At 41.8% G+C, this 24723-nt stretch overlaps 2 protein-coding genes across 2 annotated transcripts; one reads left to right on the forward strand and one right to left on the reverse strand.

Annotated features, from left to right (window-relative positions):
* Positions 1 to 24190, reverse strand: acsf2 (acyl-CoA synthetase family member 2). The gene is made up of 16 exons (XM_079183245.1): positions 23877 to 24190; positions 22075 to 22270; positions 20624 to 20752; positions 20115 to 20168; positions 19909 to 20027; positions 18016 to 18178; positions 17696 to 17791; positions 15908 to 16059; positions 14914 to 15005; positions 14693 to 14769; positions 3366 to 3473; positions 2648 to 2799; positions 2356 to 2497; positions 1643 to 1753; positions 1474 to 1542; positions 1 to 441 (listed from the first exon to the last, which is right to left on the reverse strand). The coding sequence occupies exons 1-16, from the start codon at positions 23993 to 23995 to the stop codon at positions 379 to 381; spliced, it is 1842 nt and encodes a 613-aa protein (XP_079039371.1). The 5' UTR covers positions 23996 to 24190; the 3' UTR covers positions 1 to 378.
* On the forward strand, positions 7529 to 14459 carry chad (chondroadherin; the record flags this gene model as incomplete). Its single annotated transcript, XM_079183246.1, has 4 exons — positions 7529 to 8314; positions 10855 to 11018; positions 11117 to 11274; positions 13335 to 14459. The coding sequence occupies 3 exons, from the start codon at positions 7529 to 7531 to the stop codon at positions 11256 to 11258; spliced, it is 1092 nt and encodes a 363-aa protein (XP_079039372.1). The 3' UTR covers positions 11259 to 11274; positions 13335 to 14459.
* Positions 24191 to 24723: the final 533 nt, after the last annotated feature.

The raw sequence follows: 24723 nt of genomic DNA on the forward strand, positions 1-24723 counted from the left end.
CAAAGTTTATTTCAAGTTGTAGAAAGTTGTTTGTTTTTAACAAACGTTACAAAGACAGGAGTAAATAGTGCAGCTGGGTCAAAATGTAAGACAAAGTGTTCATGATAATAAAGGCACAGATCACCCAGAGTGTTATTTTTGTGTATACACACACACACAATATGTGTTACTAGGATTCATTTATTACTGGTTTTGGTCTCTCGTGGTCTTTATGTGATGGAGTGATAAGTATAGTCATGTTATACATGTTTCTTATCACCGGGTTACAGGATGTGGCTTTATAACCGGCCTTTAGTTCTCTTTGAGATGTTCTGACGGCTGGTTTTGTAATCCCTGTTATACAGTATTTGAATTAAATTCATTCATCAGCTGAAAGTCTCATTTGTCCTTCTTGAGTCCGAGCTGCTGCTCGGCCTCCTCGCGTAGTTCGTATTTCTGGATCTGAAAGACGAGACAGAAAATTGTGTTGCGAGTTCAGTACTGAAGGAAAAGACGTTAACTGGACGCAACAATTTCAACGTCATCAATCAAGATTCTTTACAAATCCACCAGTCATGGTCACGGGTCATGGTGGAAGAAGTACTGTTGGAGCCATAATGTTTTCTTTTATCCTCGAGGGAAACGAGGTGAATTTAGACGTGCAGTTCTGACATTGGACACAGGGCGGCGCATTGATGTAATAGTGCATAAAGGTAAGTCCCTGGTGATGAGAATCAGGTGTGTCGACGGGAAGCAAACTGTTTTTGACGTGTCAGCGTGTTCTCCCGTTCACCCCCCAGTGGCTTTAAGATAAAACTGGATATTTGTTAAAGTCACTACAAGTACTCAGACCTTTTTAAATGAAGAATCTATACTTAAAGTACCAGAAGTAAAAGTACTCATTACCCAGAATGGCTTATTGCAGAATTATATAGTTTACTTTTATGCCGTGCTACACGAGGACTTTTTGGCATTTTGTTATTTTTACTTTGTCATTAAAAATGTCAAAACGTCATCGTAGTATCGAGTCACTTATCTGGAATCAGTCAACCAGGGACAAGAAACAGTCTCCAGGCTCTTAAGTGTGACCCCCGTGGTGATGTTTTGTACCCACTGTGAATACTGAGTGGATTATAAATAAGGTAAAATGAACTAAAGGAGTCTCCGATTAAAGGGCTGGTTTTATCTGATACGCTGCTTTGGGACGAGGTCCGCCGCCGCTCTGGTTTCATCTAACATCGTGTGCGTGCAGACGAGCTATTAGCTCCCTCTCCCTCCCGTCCGGGGGCCTGTTCAAACACCGTGTCGACAGCGAATTATTTCTAACAGCATCCCATGAGGGAAACACAAGAACCAGAGGGGAGCTGGTGTTCTGACTAATTTATCACAGACTGCTGCTAATTATCTGTGTTTCTCTGGATGCACGCTATCAAAATAAAACAGTCAAATAAACCTCGTTTGTTTTGTCATTAATACGAATGTACGAGCTCTTACCTTCCCAGTGACGGTGAGCGGGTAACTGGTCACAAAGAGTACGTAGCGAGGGATCTTGAAGTGAGCGATCTGAAAGGAGCAGAGTCATTCAAACGTGTTGGTCAGGAAGTCAAAGTATAAAATATGAAATTTCTCATTATGAAACGGTAAAAAGCTAATCGGGCCTCACGTGTTGTTTGCAGTAAACTATGATTTCTTCTGCAGTGCATTCCTGTCCGTCGACCAGTTTGACACAGGCACAGACCTCTTCACCCATACGGGCGTCCACAACCCCGACCACCTGACCAACAACAACATGCAGTTCTTCAACATGTAGTTCTTCTTACTGTCAGTGTACAGAAACATTAAGATCTCACCCAGACACATTTCAAGACATTTTAAAATACACTCATTTAAATTGTAATTTGCGTCTGGCACTAAAATGACATCGCCTCCTTCTCTCTCATTAAACAAATCTAAATATGGAAATAATGCCGCTGGACACACGATGTCTCCTGATGAAGTCTATTCTCAGTTTATGAGAAATAAAATGTGTACATTAAAATATATATAAATACATATAATCGGCTCAAAACTAGATGTGATGTGACAAAATGCTGTCAATCTCAATAAAAAGAGAATAAAAAAATGTAAAAGTAAACAACAGAGCAGGCGTGATATTGATCAAGATCAGCACCATGTTTGATGAATTATTAAAATGAATGACGCCTCTCCAAAGAAACATTTGGGAAATATTCCTACCTTCTAAAAAAACAGCATCCCCTCATTAGGCACATTTAAACTAACACTTAAACTGGACTAAAGTGTGAATCTCCATCTCTTTCTCGCCTTCCAGAACTATTTCAGATGTTCTTCTTCTTCGTGCTGGCTGGCTGAGCTCACCTGCGCCTCCTTGACTTTGGGGTGCGTGTGCAGGAACTGCTCGATCTCCGCCGGGTAGATGTTCTCTCCTCCTCTGATGATCATGTCTTTGATTCTGCCCTCGATTCGGCAGTAGCTGAACGCGTCCATCGAGGCGAGGTCTCTGCAGGACAACAGAAAAACATCACACTGAAAACTTAAAAATACTAAATTACACGTTTATATACTTTCACGTTCCATTTGAACATTTGTGTGACGTCTCGTGGAGGATTAAAAACCAGAGATGCTGCAGTGACCGACTGCTTCCGCTCACCCGGTTTTGTACCACCCGGTTTTGGTGATGCACTCTCGTGTTTTGGCTTCGTCGCCCCAGTAACCCAGCATCACGCAGTAGCCTCTCGTCATGAGCTCCCCCGTCGCCCCCAGAGGCACCACCTGACCCGTCGTAGGGTCCACGATCTTAGCCTGTGGAGCGGACGATCATACATCAGCTGTAATACTTAATGATTCTCTTAAAAGGCTGAAAGAATAATTCAATGTAATTAACTTTTAGTGGAATAACATTGTTTTATCATTTAATTCCAACACTTAATAAATGTCTCTTTTTACACACATTGACCCTCCAGTTTATTAGGTACATCATACTTAAATACATTACAAGTTAAAGTCTTGTGTTACATTCAAGATTTCACTTTAGTAAAAGTTCAAAAAGTATTAATAACAAAATGTACTTGTCGGGCAGAACGGTCCCTTTCAGAGTTATATTATTATTATTAATAATTATTCATTATCATTCTTCTTCTTTCTCGTATTGCTGTTAATATTATCATCATTATTATTATTATCATATACTGTATATCACAGTTCACAATAATAATCATTACTGTGCGACCTTTTTAGTCTGTGGCGGGAAATAAGTGTATAAAGTTTGTTGACAAACTAAATAATTGTTCCTCTGTCTGACACGTAGCAGGTTGTCTGCGTTGGACACAAAGTGATGATGTAACGGTGTGATCGGCAGGTCGGAGTACCTCGGTGTGTTCCGCGACGAAGCCGACGGTCTCAGACTTCCTCTCCAGGTTGTCTGTCGGCGACGGGCAGAACGTCACGGGGCTGTTCTCCGTGGTGCCGTATGCAACCTGTCAATCACACAAACAGGAAGTGATGAGCTATGGAGCTAAATCCAGGTCAAAAGTTTTGTTCATTTGAAAAAAAAATCTGAACCTGAAAGTTCAAGTTGTGGTCTTGAACATTGAAAAATACAGCAATGTATTCAAAATAAAAATAAGTGAATGAAATTTTTTTTTGGGTTGAATATCATTTTGATTCCGTTCTAGAATTATTTTGAATACATTTTTTTTTTTCGGTTTCAAATCTTTTTTTTTTCGGTTTCAAATCTTTTTTTTTTCGGTTTCAAATCTTTTTTTTTTCGGTTTCAAATCTTCTTTTTTTTCGGTTTCAAATCTTTTTTTTCCGGTTTCAAATCTTTTTTTTCCGGTTTCAAATCTTTTTTTTTTCGGTTTTCACTTTCACATATTTGTGTTCTTGTTTTCAGATTCAAATCTTTTTTTTTCAGATTCACATCTTTTTTTTCCGGTTTAAAATCTTTTTTTTTTCGGTTTCAAATCTTTTTTTTTTCGGTTTCAAATCTTTTTTTTTCGGTTTCAAATCTTTTTTTTCCGGTTTCAAATCTTTTTTTTTTTCGGTTTCAAATCTTTTTTTCACTTTCACATCTTTTTTTTCAGTTCAGACTTTTGACCCTGATCTAGCGTGGGGGGCGTGGTATCAACTGAGAGGGGCGTGTCATCATGAGTGAGAGCATAACGAAGAAGGCCGAGGCACTTCCTGCTGCTAGCTCAGCTGCCGTGTGTGTGAGAGGAGCCGCGGCAGTTTAGCCTTTATTTGTCGTTATTTGACAATATGTAACAATACATTAAGGTCCTTGAAAAATCACATGATGGAAATGCTACTTCCAGGGAGTACAACGTTGACTACTGCTAACATCCTTAAACTATGCACTTTCTGCACCCAGAGATAGTACATATTGAAGAGCAGCGTCATTGACCCATTTGGCCACAAGAGGGAGTTTACCTTTAATGAGCGCTTCTGTCAGCAGTAAACTAATGCAGGAAACGTACATGTTTTATTTATCACCACAGGTAGAGAGATGTTTTCCTCTGTTTCTTTTTGAAAATATATCTTTCTGAATTTATAAATCCATTGTGCAATGAAATTTGTTAGCATAGCCGTTCATTCACCCCGGTTTGGTCTGCTGGTGTAGTTGCCATGGCAACAAGTGCCAACTGATGTTAGCCTAGCTTAGTTTAATAAAAACGAGTAGCCATACTATTACAATTCGGCATTTTTTTACTAAACCAATTACAACTACCAACAGTTATACCTTCAAGGACCTTAATTTATTGTTACATATTGTCAAATAACGACAAATAAAGGCTAAACTGCCGCGGCTCCTCTCACACACACGGCAGCTGAGCTAGCAGCAGGAAGTGCCTCTACTAGCTGCCGCTGACACATTTTGAGCCTTTCTCGCGGACGCCATCGCAAGGATACTACGCTGCGTTCACAGTGGTGTGTGTGGAAGTGCGAAACGTCAGATATTAAAGTGTGGTTGTTGAACGGCCCAATATGGCATAGTTTATTGCTCTTTTACTGTGATTCGTGCCAAGTAGAGGCTAAAACAGCTTGCTAAACAGAACTTTGTCACTAGTGTAATTCTTTTTACTTGCAATCACGTGAATATGGTGTATAGAAAGTGTTGAATCATAATTCTCGCTTTGCCCACTTTACCTGAAGGCAACGTGGTTTGAGGACTGTCCTCGGCCTTCTTCGTTATGCTGTCACTCATGACGACACGCCCCTCTCAGTTGATACCACGCCCCCCACGCTAGATCAGGGTCAAAAGTCTGAACTGAAAAAAAAGATCTGAAAGTGAAAAAAAGATTTGAAACCGAAAAAAAAGATTTGAAACCGAAAAAAAAAGATTTGAAACCGAAAAAAAAAAAGATTTGAATCTGAAAAAAAAAGATTTGAAACCGAAAAAAAAAAGATTTGAAACCGAAAAAAAAAAGATTTGAAACCGAAAAAAAAAAGATTTGAATCTGAAAAAAAAAGATTTGAAACCGAAAAAAAAAAGATTTGAAACCGAAAAAAAAAAGATTTGAAACCGAAAAAAAGAGATTTGAAACCGAAAAAAAAAAGATTTGAATCTGAAAAAAAAAAGATTTGAAACCGAAAAAAAAAATATTTGAAACCGAAAAAAAAAAAAGATTTGAATCTGAAAACATAAGAACACAAAAATGTATTCAAAATAATTCTAGAACAGAATCAAAATTATATTCAACCCAAAAAAAAATTTCATTCACTTATTTTTATTTTGAATACATTGCTGTATTTTTCAATGTTCAAGACCACAACTTGAACTTTCAGGTTCAGATTTTTTTTTCAAATGAACAAAACTTTTGACCTGGATTTAGCTCCATAATGAGCAGTCATTCTTAAATATACCCACAAACCAACAAACTCAAAAGGAATATCTTTAAATAACGGATTATTATAAACTAAGATAGACTAAAGTTAATTAAAAATAGCTCATAGATTCAGAATTAAATTGCTCTTTCACTAAAATACCAACATGTCTTTTGACCGATTATTTTTCCACTAATAGTTTTTTTTCAATAAAATGTCAAACTAGCAGTGGGTGCGGATGAGGAGTCCGATTTGGAAAACTTGGTCCCTCTGTCCAGAATGCCCAATGAGCTGAAAATGACTTAAAACGTCTTGTTTTGTCGGACTTGTCGGACCCAAAATGTATTCAGTTTACAGAGATATAATTCATAAAAAAAAGCAGCAAAATTCTCACATTGGCGAACCTTAAAACAACTAAATATTTGCCAATATTGCTTGAAAAACAATTCAACTTATCATTTCAGCTCTAAACTGAGTACATTTACTCAACAACCGTACTTAAATATTCCTGTTTAGGTCGACTTTTCATCGTCCTCCACATCATTTCAGAGGGAAATAAAGTGCTTTTCCTGATAAGGGGCTGGTGGGTCACATAAAATATAGTGTTAACGTGCCCACAGACGCAGATGCAGTCAGAGGGACCGGTGGACAAACGGGGCATTTTAGAGGTGAGAACTTCACCTGGGAAGTCGGGGAGGGAGACGATATTCCCGATAAAATGCCAGATTTGTTAAGTAAACTCTAGATTCCATTCGACCTGGGTGGGTCCATCCATCTTCTCAACGCTGCCACCTGAAGCCAAACTGACCTGAAGCCAGTCAAAGCCCTCAACCTTCCTTTCTTATTGAAAGCAGGTGTAACGAACACCAAAAGCTTTGTTCTGGTCGTGGCTCAAGTTCATCCTTCTTCTTTTTCCCACAGAGACCAAAATTACTCAGTTGAAACCCGAAAGCCACTAAAGACCATTACATAACACCACACTCCATTCCACAAGAAAGAATGCACGCAGGAATGTAAAGCGGCATCTGAAACTTTCCTTTGTATCTTTGGACAATTGTTATGAACCTGAAACAGCATCTCACGTCTTCGCCATCTGGAGACTATTAGAGGTTATAACGCAGCGGCTCGTTTTCCCTCCACCGCAGACTGAAGAAACAATAGAGACGTCTGGGAGCGCGAGCCTGACCGGCCACGTTTTCTTTATTTAAACATTCACCTGCTAACTAAAAACTAGTAGACGGCACGTGTGTATGATTTTGTCTGCACACGTGCATCCAGCTGAACTTCAGCCCTTCGTTTTTTAAGTTCTGCACAAATACAGGCAGCAAAAACAAAGTGCGCGTCCGGCGTCGTCTTCCTGCTCACTCAGGGTTAAATTCTCACAGACACTTGACTTCCTCTTGCAAACCTCTCACCCCGACAAGCCCTCCTCGGTTTTTTTTTTTTCCCTCAAGTGAACGTTATAAATAGTGCTGTGTGTTCTGTTGAGCGGCCATCCTCCTCTCAAAGTGCGTCGCCCACCTTCCTCTCAGTCGCTCACCTTTTCACTCCGTCTGTTTCTCTCTCTCAACACAAACACACTTCAGTTTGACTTTTCTTCTCCAAAGATCTTCTCTACTTCCCTCTTGGTTGCGTTTTACAGGATTTTTCCACTTCTTCTGCTTAAAAAAAAAGACCGGAAGACACTCCAAGTGACTCCAACGTCAGTATGTGTTGTGTGAGTTGGTTGCTGCTGGGGACCTGCCTCCTGGTCCTGGGCCCCGCCGTGCAGGGTGCCCCGGGCCAGTGCCCCGGCCTGTGCCACTGCCACGGCGACCTTCAGCACGTCATCTGCGACAGCGTCGGGCTGAAGAAGATCCCCCGGGTGTCGGAGGTCACCCGCTTGCTGAACCTGCAGAGGAACAACCTGGGCAGCATCCCCACGGGGGCCTTCGGCGAAAGCAAGGGGCTCATCTCTCTGCACATGCAGCACTGTCAGCTCCGAGAGATCGGATCCCAGGCCTTCAAGGGGCTGAAGAAGCTCGTCTACCTCTACTTGTCCAACAACGAGATCAGCAGCGTCAAGCCCGGCGCCTTCGAGGACCTGACCGAGCTCACCTACCTCTACCTGGACGGGAACCAGATCGGCGACCTCGCCAGGGGCATCTTCTCCCCCATGATCAACCTCTTCATCCTGCAGCTCAACGACAACAAGCTCCGGGAGCTGCGACCGGGGACTTTCGCGGGCGCCAAGGACCTGCGCTGGCTGCACATGAGCGGGAACGAGCTGACGACCCTGCAGCCGGGCTCCCTGGACGACGTGGAGAACCTCGCCATACTTCACCTGGACAGGAACAGGATGTCCATCTACCCCACCGCGGCCATGAGCAAACTGCGGGTGGTTGAGGAGCTCACGCTGGGGAAGAACCCCATGAGGACCATCCCCGACGTCGCCTTCCAGAGCTTTGGGCGCTACATGGAGAAACTACACCTGGACAACATGGGTCTGGAGAAGGTCAGTCTACGGTTTTATTCAACTACTTTTCCAGAGAGGAGGAAAAGGAAGTCATGCACGGGACATGACGGAGAGGAGAGGGAACCGTTTCAAGAAAAATATGCCCAAAAGAAATTGCAAGTGATTTTAATCCTCGGCATTCAATGAAATAGTATAAATGAAGTTGAGAATAACAAGTTCGTCTCATGAAAAAGGTCTCTGTGTGTGTGCGTCTGTCTTCATATTTGTTTATTTGTTTTGGTCTGGCGAACACGACTCGACTATATTTCATCAGCATATTTGTGTTCGTAAGTCAACAGGCCTTTTTTCACTCAGTATACAGGACTGTCTCAGAAAATTAGAATATTGTGATAATCCCCATACGTGTGATTTAGTTTACTGAACCAAGCTGAGTGTTTTTCAAGGCTCAGGAAACCCTTGCAGGTGTTTTGAGTTAGACGATTCAAGTGATTAGTTGAATACCCTACTAGTATACTTTTTCATGATATTCTAATATTTAGAGATAGGATATTTGAGTTTTCTTAAGCTGTAAGCCATAATCAGCAATATTAAAAGAATAAAAGGCTTGCAATATTTCAGTTGATTTGTAATGAATCCAGAATGCATGACATTTTTGTTTTTTTAATTGCATTACACAAAATAAAGAACTTTATCACAATATTCTAATTTTCTGAGACAGTCCTGTACGTCTGGACGAAGTGGTTCAAATTCATTAAATCCAATTAGAAACTGATTTTGTGACTGAATCTTCCAAACAGTGGTTGGTTTATGTGTTCCTGCTTCATCTCCATCCGTCTCAGTGTGTCCTGATAATGCAAACATTATGCTGCATCAATCTCTAGATGTCTAGTGTCGATTTGTTGTGAACATAAAATAGTCTTTATGGCCACAAAGCTTAACCATCACATGCAAAGTTACCTTTGGAAAAAAAAAAAATTCTTTAAAAAAGGTCCGTTTAAAAATAATTGTCTTGTAAGTAATCAACTGGGGGAAGTAGATTTAAATCATGTCTTAATCTTCATCATGACATGATGAACCATGAGACAGATGTTTCCACAGCTGCCTGTAAAACATCCATCTGTTCATCCAGATCGTCCACAGCTCGGGTACGATTGTATACAGTATAAGCTCTATGTTACACCACACACTACTTCTCAGACATTCCTGAGGGCACATTTGCTTCGTACTTGAGGTTAATCCAATATTTGAGTGTACCTGTGCCACAGCATGGAGTTTATCCCAGAGGGGGAAAAACTGTAAAATAACAACCTTCTCACGCTGGGACTGTGTGAGAGCCAGGTGAATGCAGCAGGACGCGGCGAGTAAGGGGGGAGATTAGACCATTTCTCAGCCAAAACGCAGGTATTTATAGGAGTGTTTTTGTTTGCTGGACCTCGGCCAAGCAGTGGCTCAGAGTCTAATTATTACACGAGTGTTATTTTCAGCAAAAGTGTGTTTTCTACTTGAGGGTCTTGTAAACAGGTCAGCAGGGGTGAGGAGACAGGTAAACAAGAGGCAGGGTGTTCCACCGGCGCATGAAGAGGAGTATTTTTAGCTCGCCATCGGCCCCGGGTTGAATGGACAATTGGGCCCTTTGCGAGCCTTCCTGGAAAAGAGACGACAGAGAGAGCGAAAAACACCTCGGCCTGGAAGTCATCCATCTTCCATTGCTTCAAAATACCAGAACCCTCGGCTACTTGTCGCTCCGCGGTGGAAACTTTCCGAACAGCCTCATCTCCTCCAGACTCACATAAAAACTCCCCCTTCAAAGACCAAAGCTCCTCTCTCTCTCTCATCCGCCCTCCTCGTCCCTCCTGCAGGAGACAAAACTTGACACGATGAAGACCGGTCCACCTCGCACCTCTCTGAAGCTTTTAGCGCCCTCGCAGATGCGTATGAAGTAGAAGCGGGAAGAAAAAAAAGGAGGGCAGTGACAAGATGGTGTTTACATAAGTGCTGGTGCAGAAGCAAGGATGAGAGGAGGCTTTCATGCCAGAGAAGCACTGGCGGGATTCCCGCATTCTGCATCTATCTGACGGACAGGATGGGTGTGTGAGCCATGTTTTTATGCAAGTTAAGAATCGTTTTTGGATTCCTTAAGGCTTTGTTGAAGTGTCCTTGGGCAAGAAACTAAAACCCAAATCATTCCCGATAGCTGGCAACTTGCATGGTAGCACACTTCCATTGTCGAGTTTGTGAATGACTGAAATGGACTATAAAAATGCAGCCATTCACCAAAAACTAGATAAAACTAGATAGATGCACTAAGAGTAGTGAGTGAGGAGTCAGCAGGCAGTCAATGGCAGAATAACACAGTTAATAAAAAAGGTGTTTTGAGAAAGTGTGAGTCACCACAACCACGAGATGTCCTTCAGCATGCAGCCACAAATGGCCACCCAAAAATATTAAGCAATTTGCTGCAGCAGAATAAGAGATTAGCAGTGGACAGACACAGAGGTGCACACACACACTCCACTCACGCACGCACACAATGAATGCATGATCCTGCAGCTCATGTACGGCTCCTCCCTCCTCTCTAGTTCTCAGACGGCGCGTTCATCGGTGTGACGGCTGTCAAGTCACTGAACCTGGACAACAACAAGCTCAAGTCTCTCCCCAAAAGCCTCGACTTCGGCACCATCACCAACCTCACTCTCTCCAACAACCCGTGGAGCTGCACGTGCCAGCTAGCGCCACTGCGCAGGTAAGCGGGGGCCTCACCTGTGACGGCACGCTTGTTAGCTTTGTTAGGAAGTAGCTAGCACAACCCCCCCTCTCATCTTCCTGGTTTTCTACCTGCAGGTGGATGGACTCTAGTCGCATTCGTCCGGACGCAGTGTGCGCGTCTCCGCCTCACCAGAAAGGAAAGCACGTGAGAGACAGCGCCTCCTTCAGCGGCTGCAGAGTCAAGCCGAAGAGAGCCAAAAAGGGCACGCGCCACTGAACACGCTGCTGTGCAGGTAACCGCCACTGAAACACGTGACCCGGTGCTAATATGGAGCTAAATCCAGGTCAAAAGTTTTGTTCATTTGAAAAAAAAATCTGAACCTGAAAGTTCAAGTTGTGGTCTTGAACATTGAAAAATACAGCAATGTATATATAAGAGATATATATAGATATATATATATATATATATATATATATATATATATATATATATATCTATATATATATATATATATATATATCTATATATATATATATATATATATATATATATATATATATATATATATATATATATATAGATATATATATATATAAGTTTGATTCAGTTCTGGAATTATTTTGAATACATTTTTTTTTTTGGTTTTTCACTTTCACATATTTGAGTTCCTTTTTCAGTTTCAAATCTTTTTTTTTCGATTTCAAATCTTTTTTTTCGGTTTCAAATCTTTTTTTCACTTTCAGATCTTTTTTTTCAGTTCAGACTTTTGACCCTGATCTAGCGTGGGGGGCGTGGTGCCTCTACTAGCTGCCTCGGCCTTCTTCGTTATGCTGTCACTCATGACGACACGCCCCTCTCAGTTGATACCACGCCCCCCACGCTAGATCAGGGTCAAAAGTCTGAACTGAAAAAAAAGATCTGAAAGTGAAAAAAAAGATTTGAAACCGAAAAAAAAAAGATTTGAAACCGAAAAAAAAAAGATTTGAATCTGAAAACATAACAACACAAATATGTGAAAGTGAAAAACGAAAAAAAAAAAATGTATTCAAAATAATTCTAGAACGGAATCAAAATTATATTCAACCCAAAAAAAAATGTCATTCACTTATTTTTATTTTGAATACATTGCTGTATTTTTCAATGTTCAAGACCACAACTTGAACTTTCAGGTTCAGATTTTTTTTTTCAAATGAACAAAAATTTTGACCTGGATTTAGCTCCATATGCTAATACCTTCAAATCAAATAGAGGCAAATACACAATGAAGGATGATATTATATTTAATATGCTTGTTTTTTTTGGTTGAGAAACAACTCTAAAGCTCACTAATAAAAATGTTATATGTTGTTTATTTAATCCAAACAAAAGACATCGGACCGTGGATTATTTCTTGGATATGAGCAGTGATTTAGAGTTTTGAGAGCTTTAAAAAGGTGTTGGTTGTTTTGTTTTTTTAACCTTCAGACAGAGCCAGGCTAGCTGTTTCCATGCTTTATGCTAAGCTAAGCTAACAGTCTCCTGGCTCTAGCTTTATATTTAGCGTACAGACACACGAGTGGCCTCAATCCTCTCATCTAACTCTCAGCATTAAAGGTGAATAAGAACATTTCCCCCAATGCCGAACCCTTCCTTTAAAAGTCATTATTTTAGAAGGATATATTTGTTTGATTATCTTTCAAATACGCAGAACACTGCTTCACCTAAAGACGGTTATCACATTTGTTTACAAAGCTGCCAAGGATTCAGTTTCACAATAAAATACTTTTTTAAAAGCTTTGAAATTCACCAGAGGCTCATATTTACTGACCTATTTTACATCAGAGAACTAAACGTTCAAATCTCGTCAGCTTGTGTTTACCACATTATTTCAGACTTCTAACCAGAAAACACATCGAGGTGTAAAAATGGCGGCTTTAGAAATGTTACTCATAAATCAGCAACACGTGAGAGAAACCGTCGTTTGTAAAATGTGGAACCTTCACTATAAATGTTAGTTCAGTTAAATGTTTGGATGATGGAACCTGGAGGCTCAGTTCTGTTCCCTACTATTTGAGGCCCTCCTGCGGTGGTGTGTTGTGAAGGTTTTCAGCTGCACTTCTGTACAACGCGACATTGGATTCAGACGCTACCACACGAGGTTGGAGTTGGTTTTGGACCGACCCACAGTCGGCTTTGAATGATTTTATTTTCTCTCTCTCTCTCTTTCTAAACCACAGAACTTTCTGTCCTCCCGTCTGAACTTTTCCATGTTGGCCCTGGGGTCCAGGTCACCGAGTCCAGGTCATGGTAGTCTCCGGGTTGGACGGCAGACTTTGTTTAATTTGGCTGCTGATTTTGTGTCTTTTCCTACAGGAGACGCCCGAAGGAGGAGCCTGTCCAGGTGACTGGCTACACATGCGACGAAAAGCAACGCTAACTCATTCTACTTCAAGACTGTCCATCTATTCGTCTGCCAAATAATGTCACTAGTTTAAACACAGTCATGTATACACACACTTACTCCGTCTGTCTCCAAAACACACCGAGAGCTTTATGGACCTGAGACGTAACCGTTCTCTTTTGATTATCATCCATTTCCATCAAAGACGAAGACATTCAGGTAACCACCAAAATACAGGACGCATTCGAGTAAATGAAGGGGCATGTTGTCTTTTCATGGTGCATTCAGGATCTTCAGGATAAACCGTGAATACAAACTCTGAACGTTATGAGGACGATGGTCAATAAAAGCTTCAATGTTTTTATTAGCATGAAGATAATGTAAACTCAAACCAGATGAGCTTTAAAGGAAATATTCTTAGAGAGATCAATACCACTCTGAGGTTTTGAAGCGACAGCCGGTAGCTTAGCTTAGCATAATGACTGGATACGGAGGGAAACGGCTAGCCTGGCTCTGTCCAACTGTTACAAAATACTCCCATCAGCACCGTAAAAGCTCACTAATTAACATGTAATATCTAGTTTATTGAATTCATACAAACAGTTGAAAGGAACTCTTTCCACACACTCATTTGATCCACTAATGATAAAGTGAATAATTATTAGTGCAGCTTTAATATACTGGACATGAAGCCTCCTTTATTTTGGTGTTTACCTGTATTAAAAATGAATAAACAATGGCTCCATAAAAGATAAAGAAGCAGAGAAACGCATCTTTCAATCAGTAGAAGACGCTTAAAAGACAATAAGCCTTTGAAGATGTGGGTCAGCTTATTAGGAGAATCAATCTGCTTTCTTTTAGCATCTATGAAACTGGATTTGGTTGTTTTTTGTTAAGAAGAAGTTAATCTATTACTAGATGTATACGTTGTGTTATTCTGTCTTCACTTTAATGCAACATCTTAATAACAGACTAAACATTTTCTCAAACACTTCACTGATTTAAATTGTGAAGAGTTTCAGCGGGGAGGGTTACTGCCTGTTCTGCGTATCTATCTGTATATTCAATATCTTTACATTTCCTTGACTTTTGGAAGTGGTGGCAGGTGTTCACATCCAATAAACCTTTTACAAAAATCAGGTCTCCTTTTTATCTTACATACATTTACTTTACTTCCTTTACTGACCGACTAAATATTCACGCTGTTGCTAAATCTAACGGACGTTTCTCTAGGGATGTGTCTCCCCCTGGTGTTTGGAAGCTGAACTGCATCATTTTGTAAACTACAACAACAACAACAATAGTATTCTGTGTCTGTTAGTCGACTCACTGTGATTTCCTTGACGCCCATCACAGAAATGACCTTCTTCACGAGATCTGGAGGACACGATGAGCCTCCCATGACGCCTACAGTTACACAAACAAATAGAAGAGCATGTAACCAATATTCTCAGACAAAAACAAAACTATAGACAGGAGAAAAAAAAGGCGATGTATCATTGAAAAGGCCCCTTCTTTTATATAACAGCAGAACATCAATCTCTTTCTCACCTGCCTGGACTGACGACAAGTCATGTTTAGCCACTTCCTGCTGGCTGACCATGTCCACGAACATGGTGGGGGTGCCGTAGATGAAGGTGCACCTGTGGGGGGAAAACACACAAAAACATCAGAATGCATAATCTTCACTTGCAATAAATAAAACCTCTAAACGCATGGGCATGTCTTTATTTTTCATTTCAAACTCAAAAACATTATTTGAGGCAATAAAGGCTCTGAAAGTTAAAGCAACAGTGGACTTTGTGTAGATGATGCATTGAGCGGTGCACGTTTGCTGCAGTTCAGGAGACTCTACATAATGTGCCCGAATGCTTTGATCAGTTTATTTCCAATTCACTTCTATTTACTGTCAAAAAAACTATTTATTTTGAAAAAGATGCATTGAAGTGGAACTTTAAAGAGTCCGTTTGTGGTGACGGGAAGCTCTTCTTCTCTGTCGTCATGGCGCTGTGTGACTCAGGTCAAAGGCACAGTTTGACATTTTGGGATGTATTTTCTATTTGCTGACAGTTAGATAAGAAAGATCAATATTTCCACACGTTGCCGACATATGAAGCCACAGCCTGCAGCTGGTTAGCTTAGCACAAACACAGCTGAAGGTATACTGACTGTTGATACAGTGACGGGGGTCAGTGCGGTTTAAGTCTTTATATATATTCATGTGTTTCACAGTCGAGTCTTAACAGTGAAGCTGACGTCAATAAATGTCTCACCTGTGCACTCAACGGTTGAACCTTTGCCCCAATATTTCAGCATAAAGGTCCACTGCATCATTTTAAGGAAGTGATAGTTTGAATTATGTTTAAATAAAATATATACGTCAATTTATGCAGATCCTTTTGTGTTCACAACTGCTTAATGTTTACACTTTGTGATTGAATTATTCTAACAGTTTAAACCTTCCTACAGCTTAAGACTGAATTCAAACAGCTGAGACTCCATTTTACGGGCTTGGCGAAAGGATTTCTGACATTTCTGACGTTACCTTTCACTCTCCAGAGCGGCTAAGTTGGCCTTTACATCGTACCCAGCAGAGGGAAAGATGGTGGAAATGCCGTGCACGGCCATACACAACCCTCCACCCACGGAGCCGAAGCAGTGGTACAGAGGCACAGGAAGGCACACACGAATGTTAGACTGCGGGAAAAAACCAGGAGACAAAAGGGTCAAAACATTGGACAACGGCGAGCCTCCAACTTTGTTTCAGTACAAAAAAAAAAAATTATATATATATATATATATATGTTATGAGTATCTTATATTCTTATAAGTAAACTGTTTTATAGCTTGTTTTAAAACAAGATATCATAATCTTGCGGACAGCGGACTGCCTGCACGCATATCCTCTTCTTCTGTGTGATGGATAACAAGTACTTATTGTATATTCGATAAAGCACTTATTTGACTTCTTTAACTCCACGGCCTGCACGGCCTGCTGCAGGATGTTCCAGGACACGGACCCCCACTCTTGATCACTCTGTCTGACTTTAACTGTGCAGCGCACACTTCTACAGACTCTTTGTGACTCTGTAGAACTCTGCTTCTTCTTGCAAGAATAAATACTTTTAATTAAAGACGAGTTCTGTTTGACGATATTCTATATTTCAGCTTAAAAAGACTCAACAGCGGGTAAAAGTTTCCCACCACACTCCTTCAGGTTGTTTTACTAATCTTCATGCTTTTGTACTTGTTGTGAGTCGCTTTGTGTCTCTTTGTAGTCTTTTATGTTTCTTTGTGGTCGTTTTTTCAGTCTAGTCTTGGTTGGTTTGTGTCTCTGTGCGAGAGACACTTTGGGCCCCTGGGCCTGAGCCTCGGTAGGCCTGTGTAGTCATGAATTCCATGGATGTAAGATATTAGTCCAAAGGGAAAAGCCCGGAGCAAACTCAGAACAGAGTCTTTAAAAAAGGGAATTCGTGCTTTGCGGTCATAAAGTGCTGGAGCAGAATTGGGAAGGCATTTAGTCATTCTGTTCTGTAGTTGGTGCTGTTGGGGCGGCTGCTGCTGCTCTTGGAGTCCTGTGTCGTATTTTTAGGCCTCGTAGATATCAGAGATGGGAGTGAGTTTGCAGCTGTTGACTTTAGAGGCGGAGCAGATAATTCTGTCCGACTGCTTCCTCTGCTGAGCTGTGGAGGTACAGAAGCACTTTCCATCAAAGCTCTGGAGAGCTGCAGATCAAGTTGTCATCCCATTTTTAAAGAGGAGGAGATTGTTTTCCAGAGGAATGTGAGGCTGTCCATCTCCAGGCCGTTAATGCTCAGCGGTGGGAACAACCATCTTATTGTAGAGGCCTGTTAACCACCTTTAAATATCACTGAACTAATCGTGTCTTCATTTAACATTATATAGATTACCATAATATGTTACGGCTGACGGGAGTTTATATTTTTCTTGTGTTAGTCCAGGTTCAGTCGTTTCCTGCTGATAACTGTAGTTGTCAAATTTAAAAACAAACAAGAGTAAATTGTGTATTTGTTAGGGACTATTTTCAGTGGTGGATTAATCCACATGTGGTGCTCTGGTGAGTATTTGTGTGTGTGTGGTATTGAGTGAACAGTGAGGCTCAGTGATGTGTTGTAATGGAGCTCCATGGCTCAGAGGAAGAACACATATATATAACGTTTGTTAGTAGATACATTCACTGTTGGTTTTGGTCTTTATGGATCTAATGTATGATCAACTCAGTTACATTTATACCACCCTCACTACTCACTTCACTACTAGTGAGCTCTCTAAACCTGCCGACTGGTCAGAAGAGGTTAATGAATAGACTCACTCTCCAGGTGTATCCCAGTCTCTTCCCCACAAAGTAGGCGTTGTTGACGATGTTGTGATGAGACAAGGTGGCGCCCTTTGGAGGTCCAGTGGTTCCCTGGTAACACATGATTACAGAAATAAATCACCGCATTTAGAAACCCATAAAAAATGGATGGACACAGTGTGTAGAGGTGACTCTGATAGGCTCAGACTGCCGGTCACCGGTAAAGGCCGATGAGCTGAAAAGCGTCCGGTTTGGCATCTCTACACCTCATACAAACACACATCAAAAAACTCCAAACTATCCCTTTAAGGTCAGCAGGAATTAGCAACGATTACCGAAGTGAACTGGATGTTTATCGGGTCGTCAAAGGAGAGCTTCTTCTGCAGGTCCTGAAGCTGCTGCACGTACCGGCTGCTGCCGGCCTGCATCACGTCCTCAATGTGGAACATTCCCGGTTGTCGACTATCCAGGAGGATCACAGTGCGGAGGTCTGGGAGTCTGAGGGGGGGGGGGACAAACAAAGACATGTGGGGGTCATGTTTTGAAAACTAAAGAGCTTCAAGTTACACTTTAAACATTCACTTTGACGCGTTCACTCTCTGTTTAAGCGGTTACTGTTCAATCCATGTATCCTGTGAGACGACCCCTCCCTTCCCCCAGCGGTCTGTGTCCTGTTTCCTGTCAGGTCGTCTTTCAGGATGTTAATCGGCCACTGATGGGCGACACCTGAGGCTGGTTTGGTCCCAGCTATCAATCTCTTGTCTTGGGTCTCTTGTCTTGGGTCTCTTGTCTTGGGTCTGTTGTCTTGGGTCTGTTGTCTTGGGTCTCGTGTCTTGGGTCTCGTGTCTTGGGTCTCGTGTCTTGGGTCTCGTGTCTTGGGTCTCTTGTCCTGGGTCTCTCGTCTCGGGTCTCTCGTCTTGGGTCAGGTGAGTTCTTTGCCACAGGTTTGTCACCTGGCTCTGAAGCCATGACACTAGTTAGGGAGCAGCCGTTTACTAAACATAATAAGACATCGAACTCTGTCTGGTGGAGAACAAGCCGTCCTCGTTGCTCCACGGGGTGAAAGAGTGCCGGCATGTTGCCAGGAAGGCGGAGCTTTATACTGGAGCACCAGGCCCAGGTGTCTACAGTTAGTGAGGAGCAAGTCCGTAGATGAAGGAGGAATGTGGTGAACTGTACGTTGTGACACATAAGCGCTTACAGCTCATGCCTTGGTTGTGTGGGCTGGGTTGTCGTTGGGTTGCCTCTTTGCGCGTCTGGACGATTTTGTTGGCTAGTGAGCCTGCGTCAGAGGAACCTTTTACGATGCTACCGTTTAGCGCTTATGGTAGTTAAGTTCGGTGCTTTCTGTTAGCTGGTAATGTGGGTGTTCACCACTCATTCATGCAGCTCATTGCATGAACTCCAAGAAACGCTGCTTCCCAATCATGTGCTGTACCATATCACTGTGTAATCTCTCTGGCCTTCCTTCTCCGCTGTCACTCCTAAGGCGTGTCTCAATTCAGGGGCTGCATCCTTCGGAGGCTGCGTTTGTACACCGGTTGCGTCTCAGCGGCTGCGACTAGGCTGGTCCCATTTCAAAGACTCCTTCAAATGCAGCCTTCTGGTCCCAGATTCGGAGGAGAGAACTGATGGCTCCTTCGTGGCTCACCGTATCCTGAGATGTGTGCCGGTGAAGATTTTATAAAAATGTAGGATCAGGACTGTAGCTTGAATGTTTGGCACATTGAGGTCAGGAGTCTAATTACACCGGCTTGGCCCCATTGCCCTCACAGGAATGTTTCACTTAGCACAACAGAAACGTGCATAAAGGCCTCGTCACACCAGCATTAAACGGCAAAGTTTCCTTCGAGGGCACGCAGATCCAGGCAGTCCAAAACCTGAGCTAATGTAGATTATTAGCTGTGATGCACCAACGTTTGCCTCCTTTCAGACTTTAAACTGCTCCCCGAGAGACGACCAGTTCGCAGACATTATGAGACGCGAGTCGATGTCTCAAGCATGACACTGAAAGGTTTTTACTTTTATGCAAGTCTAAAAGAAAACGCGGGAAAACCCCTCAAGTGTTTCTAGCGACTCGTCTCAGGCCGATTGTTTGGAGCATCTGATATGAGACTTATTTTTTGTTTTTGTTTGTGTAGAAATTAGACATTTGCTCATTTGCAGCAGCTCCATGACTCAAACATTCAGAGCGGTGAGGATGACCGGTGAGCACCAAGCAGCTGTACCTGGCGCTCCTGATGTCCCCCGGCGTGGACGACTCGATCTCCGGACACAGCTGCTTCAGCATGTCGCTGTACTTCTGAGTCTTGAACGTTGTGGGGCACACTACAGCTTTACAGCCAGACTGTGAACAGAGGAGCAGAGGACCCACCTCAATGTGATGTAATGTCTCAGTGTGAAAAAAATATACAGGTGAGTAAAAGTCACCCACCATCCGCAATGCGAACTCCACCTCCTGCACCTGGTACGCTGGGTTCACAGACACCTGTAGAGGTTAAACCATAAACAGCTGCTCATGATGGAAAGTTGACAGATTCAAAGTTGGACAACAAAGTGAAAACAATGTGAGAAAAACAAACTGCTGAGATATGTATGAGTTTATCTGTTAATGGCTGTTTAACCAACAGCTTCAGTTAAAGGAGCTCTATTACCTCCACTTTGTGTATCTATCGATTGTCATCACGTGCGCTAGGTTACGAAATTCGTTGTATCTTTTTACGATGACAATAAACATCCTTATCCTTGAATGGATTAATTATTGCTTTCATTATCTATTTTTAAATCCTTTTTATTGTTGATGTGTTTTTGATGGAGCTCTATGGCTCAGAGGAAGAAGACGTTTCTTTCTGACCGCATCCATTGAGAGAACCAACACCGTTTTTCTCTCATAATGTTTTTTTTGCCTTCTTTCCATTGCACTGTGCCGTAGCTGTGACTCACCAGTATGATACCAGCTCTGGCTGTGGCGAACTGGAACAGGATCCATTCATACGTGTTGGGTCCCCACATGCCGAGGCGGTCTCCTTTCTGCAGTCCAAGTGCCAGCAGCCCAGCTGCAGCCTGGTCCACCTACGGACACGTGAACAGGTTTAACGTGTTTGTTGAAAAGAAGGTAACACAACATGCATTCCAGCATGCAGTGTTTCCTTCAAGCAACACACCTCCAACCTAACAAATAAAGGAAAGCACAGTAGCAGCAGTTCTCAGTCTTCCTGCTGACGCTGGACAGTTTGTCAGTGGTCGCACAATAAATGGCAACATGTAATGTAAATCAATATAATGCTAGCCTCCTCCTGGTCCTCTCTGGGAGCTGCTGGAGACCCAGGACGTATCACTGGACCCGCTGGAGGGAAGGGAGGCACGGGAGAACCAGAACCAGGACCGAGAGGGGCAGACTGTCAGACCTGCTGCAGTAAAACGAGAGGTTTTCTGAAGGGACTCTGGTGCTCAGAGACACTCCTCCAGAGGGAAAACCAAATTCAACACAGGATCAAAGTTCCTCATAGTAGCTTTAATATGAATAAAGAAACAAAAGATCTTACGCTACTAGATTACCAATAAATATTTATACATAGATATATTTGTAGATTTGTAGATTTTAAGTAACTTGTATTTAGCATGTAAATAATAATACAGCAGAGCTCATTTATCAGGTTTCATGTGACGGCTGATATCTGAGCGCTGGTTACGTTACTCTCTGTGAGGTTAATGACACCAAGCTGAGGAGGATTCCCCTTTGACTGTGTCAAATGTTCACTGGGTGAAGGTTTACAGACTGAACATGACTGTACATGCAGGTGACTCTCATGCAGCACTTTATTTTACACGTCATTGCATTCCTGTGAAAATAACGGCACACTGAAAGCTCCAATATTCCTTTAACCTGCAGCAGACACTAACATAAATACAGTCAGCTATAAAATATATAATGTCTGAGGACAATAAATGATGTCTAAAGACAGTTGGGCTTTTTGTAAAGTAATGAAATATAGATTATTTTTCTGTCTTTCTTGTTTGTCTATATTATAAAAGACAATTACAAAACTAAAAAGTAGTAAAAGAAGAATATGTGCGTTACTTCCAGCAGTAGGACGGAGTCATGATTATCTAACTGTGTATAGAATGAGTTGTTAACAAGTTAATTACTGACAGAAGTGTTTCTACTGGGGTGAGGGTGACATGGTATTTGTCGAATAGAATAAGAATAAGAAATTGAGTTAATGTTCCTCGCAGGACTCAAACATGGCTGCAATTTATAGGTTTGCTTGTCGGCTTTCTAACGTCCAACCTCAGCCAACCTTAACATTGCCAGATTGACATTCATCAGTTGGAGCTGCAGGTCGGCACACTGACTGTGGACACGCGGTATACTTTGAGTAGAAATGACTCACATCCTGCTGAAGCTGTGCAAAGGTCTTGCGGACTCCGTCTTGTAGAAAGATCACGGCCTCTCGGTCGGGCCAGCGCTCCACGGTCTGCAGCAGCGTCTCTCCAACGGTGGTGTGGAGCAGAGATGTGGACGACGTGCCGTGGGCGTAGCTGGTGGTGAGAGTCGGGATGATGGGTGGGGACTCCACATGAATGCCACTGCAGGAAAACAGGAGTTAGATGCATTCAGACAGTGGCAGCCTATCGGTGTGCACAAGTCCCATACAAGTTCTAAATATGCGTGCAGAGGCAGGAAAACTACAGCGTACTGTAGCAGTGGGGAGTACCTCAAGGCTCTCTCCTGGGTCCCCTTCTGTTTTCTATCTACATGCTTCAACTTGGCCAAATAATACACAATCATGACATTTCTCTTCACTGCTATGCTGATGATACACAACGTTATACATATACATATATATATATATATATATATTGTGACGACTCCTCCCTTCCACTAGGGGTCTATGTCCTGTTTGTCTTTCAGGTTGTTGCTAATCAGCTGCCAACACACACCTGAGCCTGGTGGGAGTGCCAGGTATAAAGGCCCCAGCTCCTCCTCTTTGGCTGCTCTCCTCTCCTCTCCGACTTGTCTAGGCTGACACAGCTGCCGCTTTATTTGATAGATTGTTTGTTTAGTTTGGTTTGTTTATTTGTTCGTTAAATAAATGTCTACTTATTAGTTTTATTACTCGTCCTGTCTCCTTTATGTTGCAGCCTTTGAGCCAGGTTGTAACATATATATATATATATATATATATATATATATATATATATATATATATATATGTGTGTATATGTCTGTCAAGTCAGGAACAATCAGTTATTTTCTGACACTTCATAGACTAAAGACTAATCTGATAATTTAAGTTATAATTTATTACAATCTTAACCGGGATTTTCATGTTAATTCAGTCGCAGAAGACCGTTTTTATCCACTTTATATTGATGTTTCACACCTTGTTGAAATTCTTGCAACCTCAGTACCTTCCTTTAGATCTCCTCTAGACGCACATCGTCAGGTGCTAATCAGTGTGTTATGAAGTTTAAAGTTTCCATCATCAAAGTGATCATTCAAATGATACAGGTTTAGACATGGTTTCAAACCGGTTTGACGTCATTCCACCTTTCAAACTGAAGCACAATGACTGAGGGATCTGTGCTGCAGATAAAGAAGCAACAGTAGTGCAACCTTTTATGTGTTCAAGGCAAAAAGACAATGCAGGGACACATCAATCTAAACATCTGCACAATAGCCTGCATATTAAAACATGTAAAAACAATATATATATATAGATATATATATATCTATCTATATATACATACACATAGCCTACAGGTCTATATAGTCTCATGTGTTGGACCTCACAACACCCTATAGGGGTCTCTGTAGTCTCCTCCCATTCTTTCTGCCTCTCAAAGCGCTTTTCTATCCGAATATTTTTGTTATTTATATTATTTGCACACAAACACAGCAGAGAAATAGCTGTTAAATATAATGCACAGTCGAGACTGTGCAATACTGAACATGGGTTTGTAGAAGAAAAATATCTTGAATCAATCATGTGATCTTTTCCAAGCTGCTGTTACATAATGAAAACGTGACCGACCAACGGAGGAAGTTCATATGTTTGTAAGGAATACATACATTAAATATCCAGTATTAGTCGCCTGTGCAGCCATGTGGACTTTAATTATAAACTAAAGTGGTCTCGACTCAACATAGTTCCGTTTTCTCATGTATTGCATGATACATAATGTGACTCACCGACTCGCTGCAGTTAAGCCTGGGTGATGTGTCCAGGGTCTCTGCAGAACTCCTAAAGATCTGGGAAACACACAGCGGCTCCGAAGAGACTGGGAGCTCAGCACAATCCTAACGATCATTGTGTGTCGCTGCAGCTCACCTCGAACCTGCACACAAAAGCTTCAGATTGTTCAGAATAAACTCAAGGAAAACTCCAGAACTGGGGGGAAATGCCCAGTATTTATAGTAGAGTGGAGCTCCTTCCTCGGACCTTGACCCGCCCCCTCCAGCGTGGACAGAATATTTTTCTCTGCACCTCCAGCCCCGTCTCACTGCGGTAAAGTCATGCCCCACGATGCTTTGCGATGCGTGTTTATACTAGGCATTACGGTAAGAACTGACTTCAAGGTAAGAGCACGAGCATAGTTCACATTTATTCAATAAGTTAGTCTGTCAATGATAAATAAATGAACGACAAAGGAAGCAAAATGAATAAAAAAGGAGATTAAAACAAAATCAAATCATCACGAATTACGAGTCATGCACTGCAAGAAAGACATCATTTAGATCCACCCTCCTATAATAACCCAAATCCAGACATGTTTTAACAGACAAATACTCTAACTAGTTCAACATTTAAATTACATCTACTCCTCATCTTTCATTAAAACATCTGCAAACATGCATAAGTATTTTTATTTCCTCTGCACACAAGATGCCTCCATTTTCACTGTAAAGTCAGTTCTCCTTGTGTGTGTGTGTGTGTGTGTGTGTGTGTGTGTGTCTTACTCAAGGAGATGATATTGTCAGCTTAGATGAGGGGCTGAATGGGGTGCAGAAAGTTGACCATTCAATACCGGTGATTATG

This window comes from Pholis gunnellus (assembly GCF_910591455.1).
Source record: "Pholis gunnellus genome assembly, chromosome: 21".
NCBI lineage: Eukaryota > Metazoa > Chordata > Actinopteri > Perciformes > Pholidae > Pholis > Pholis gunnellus.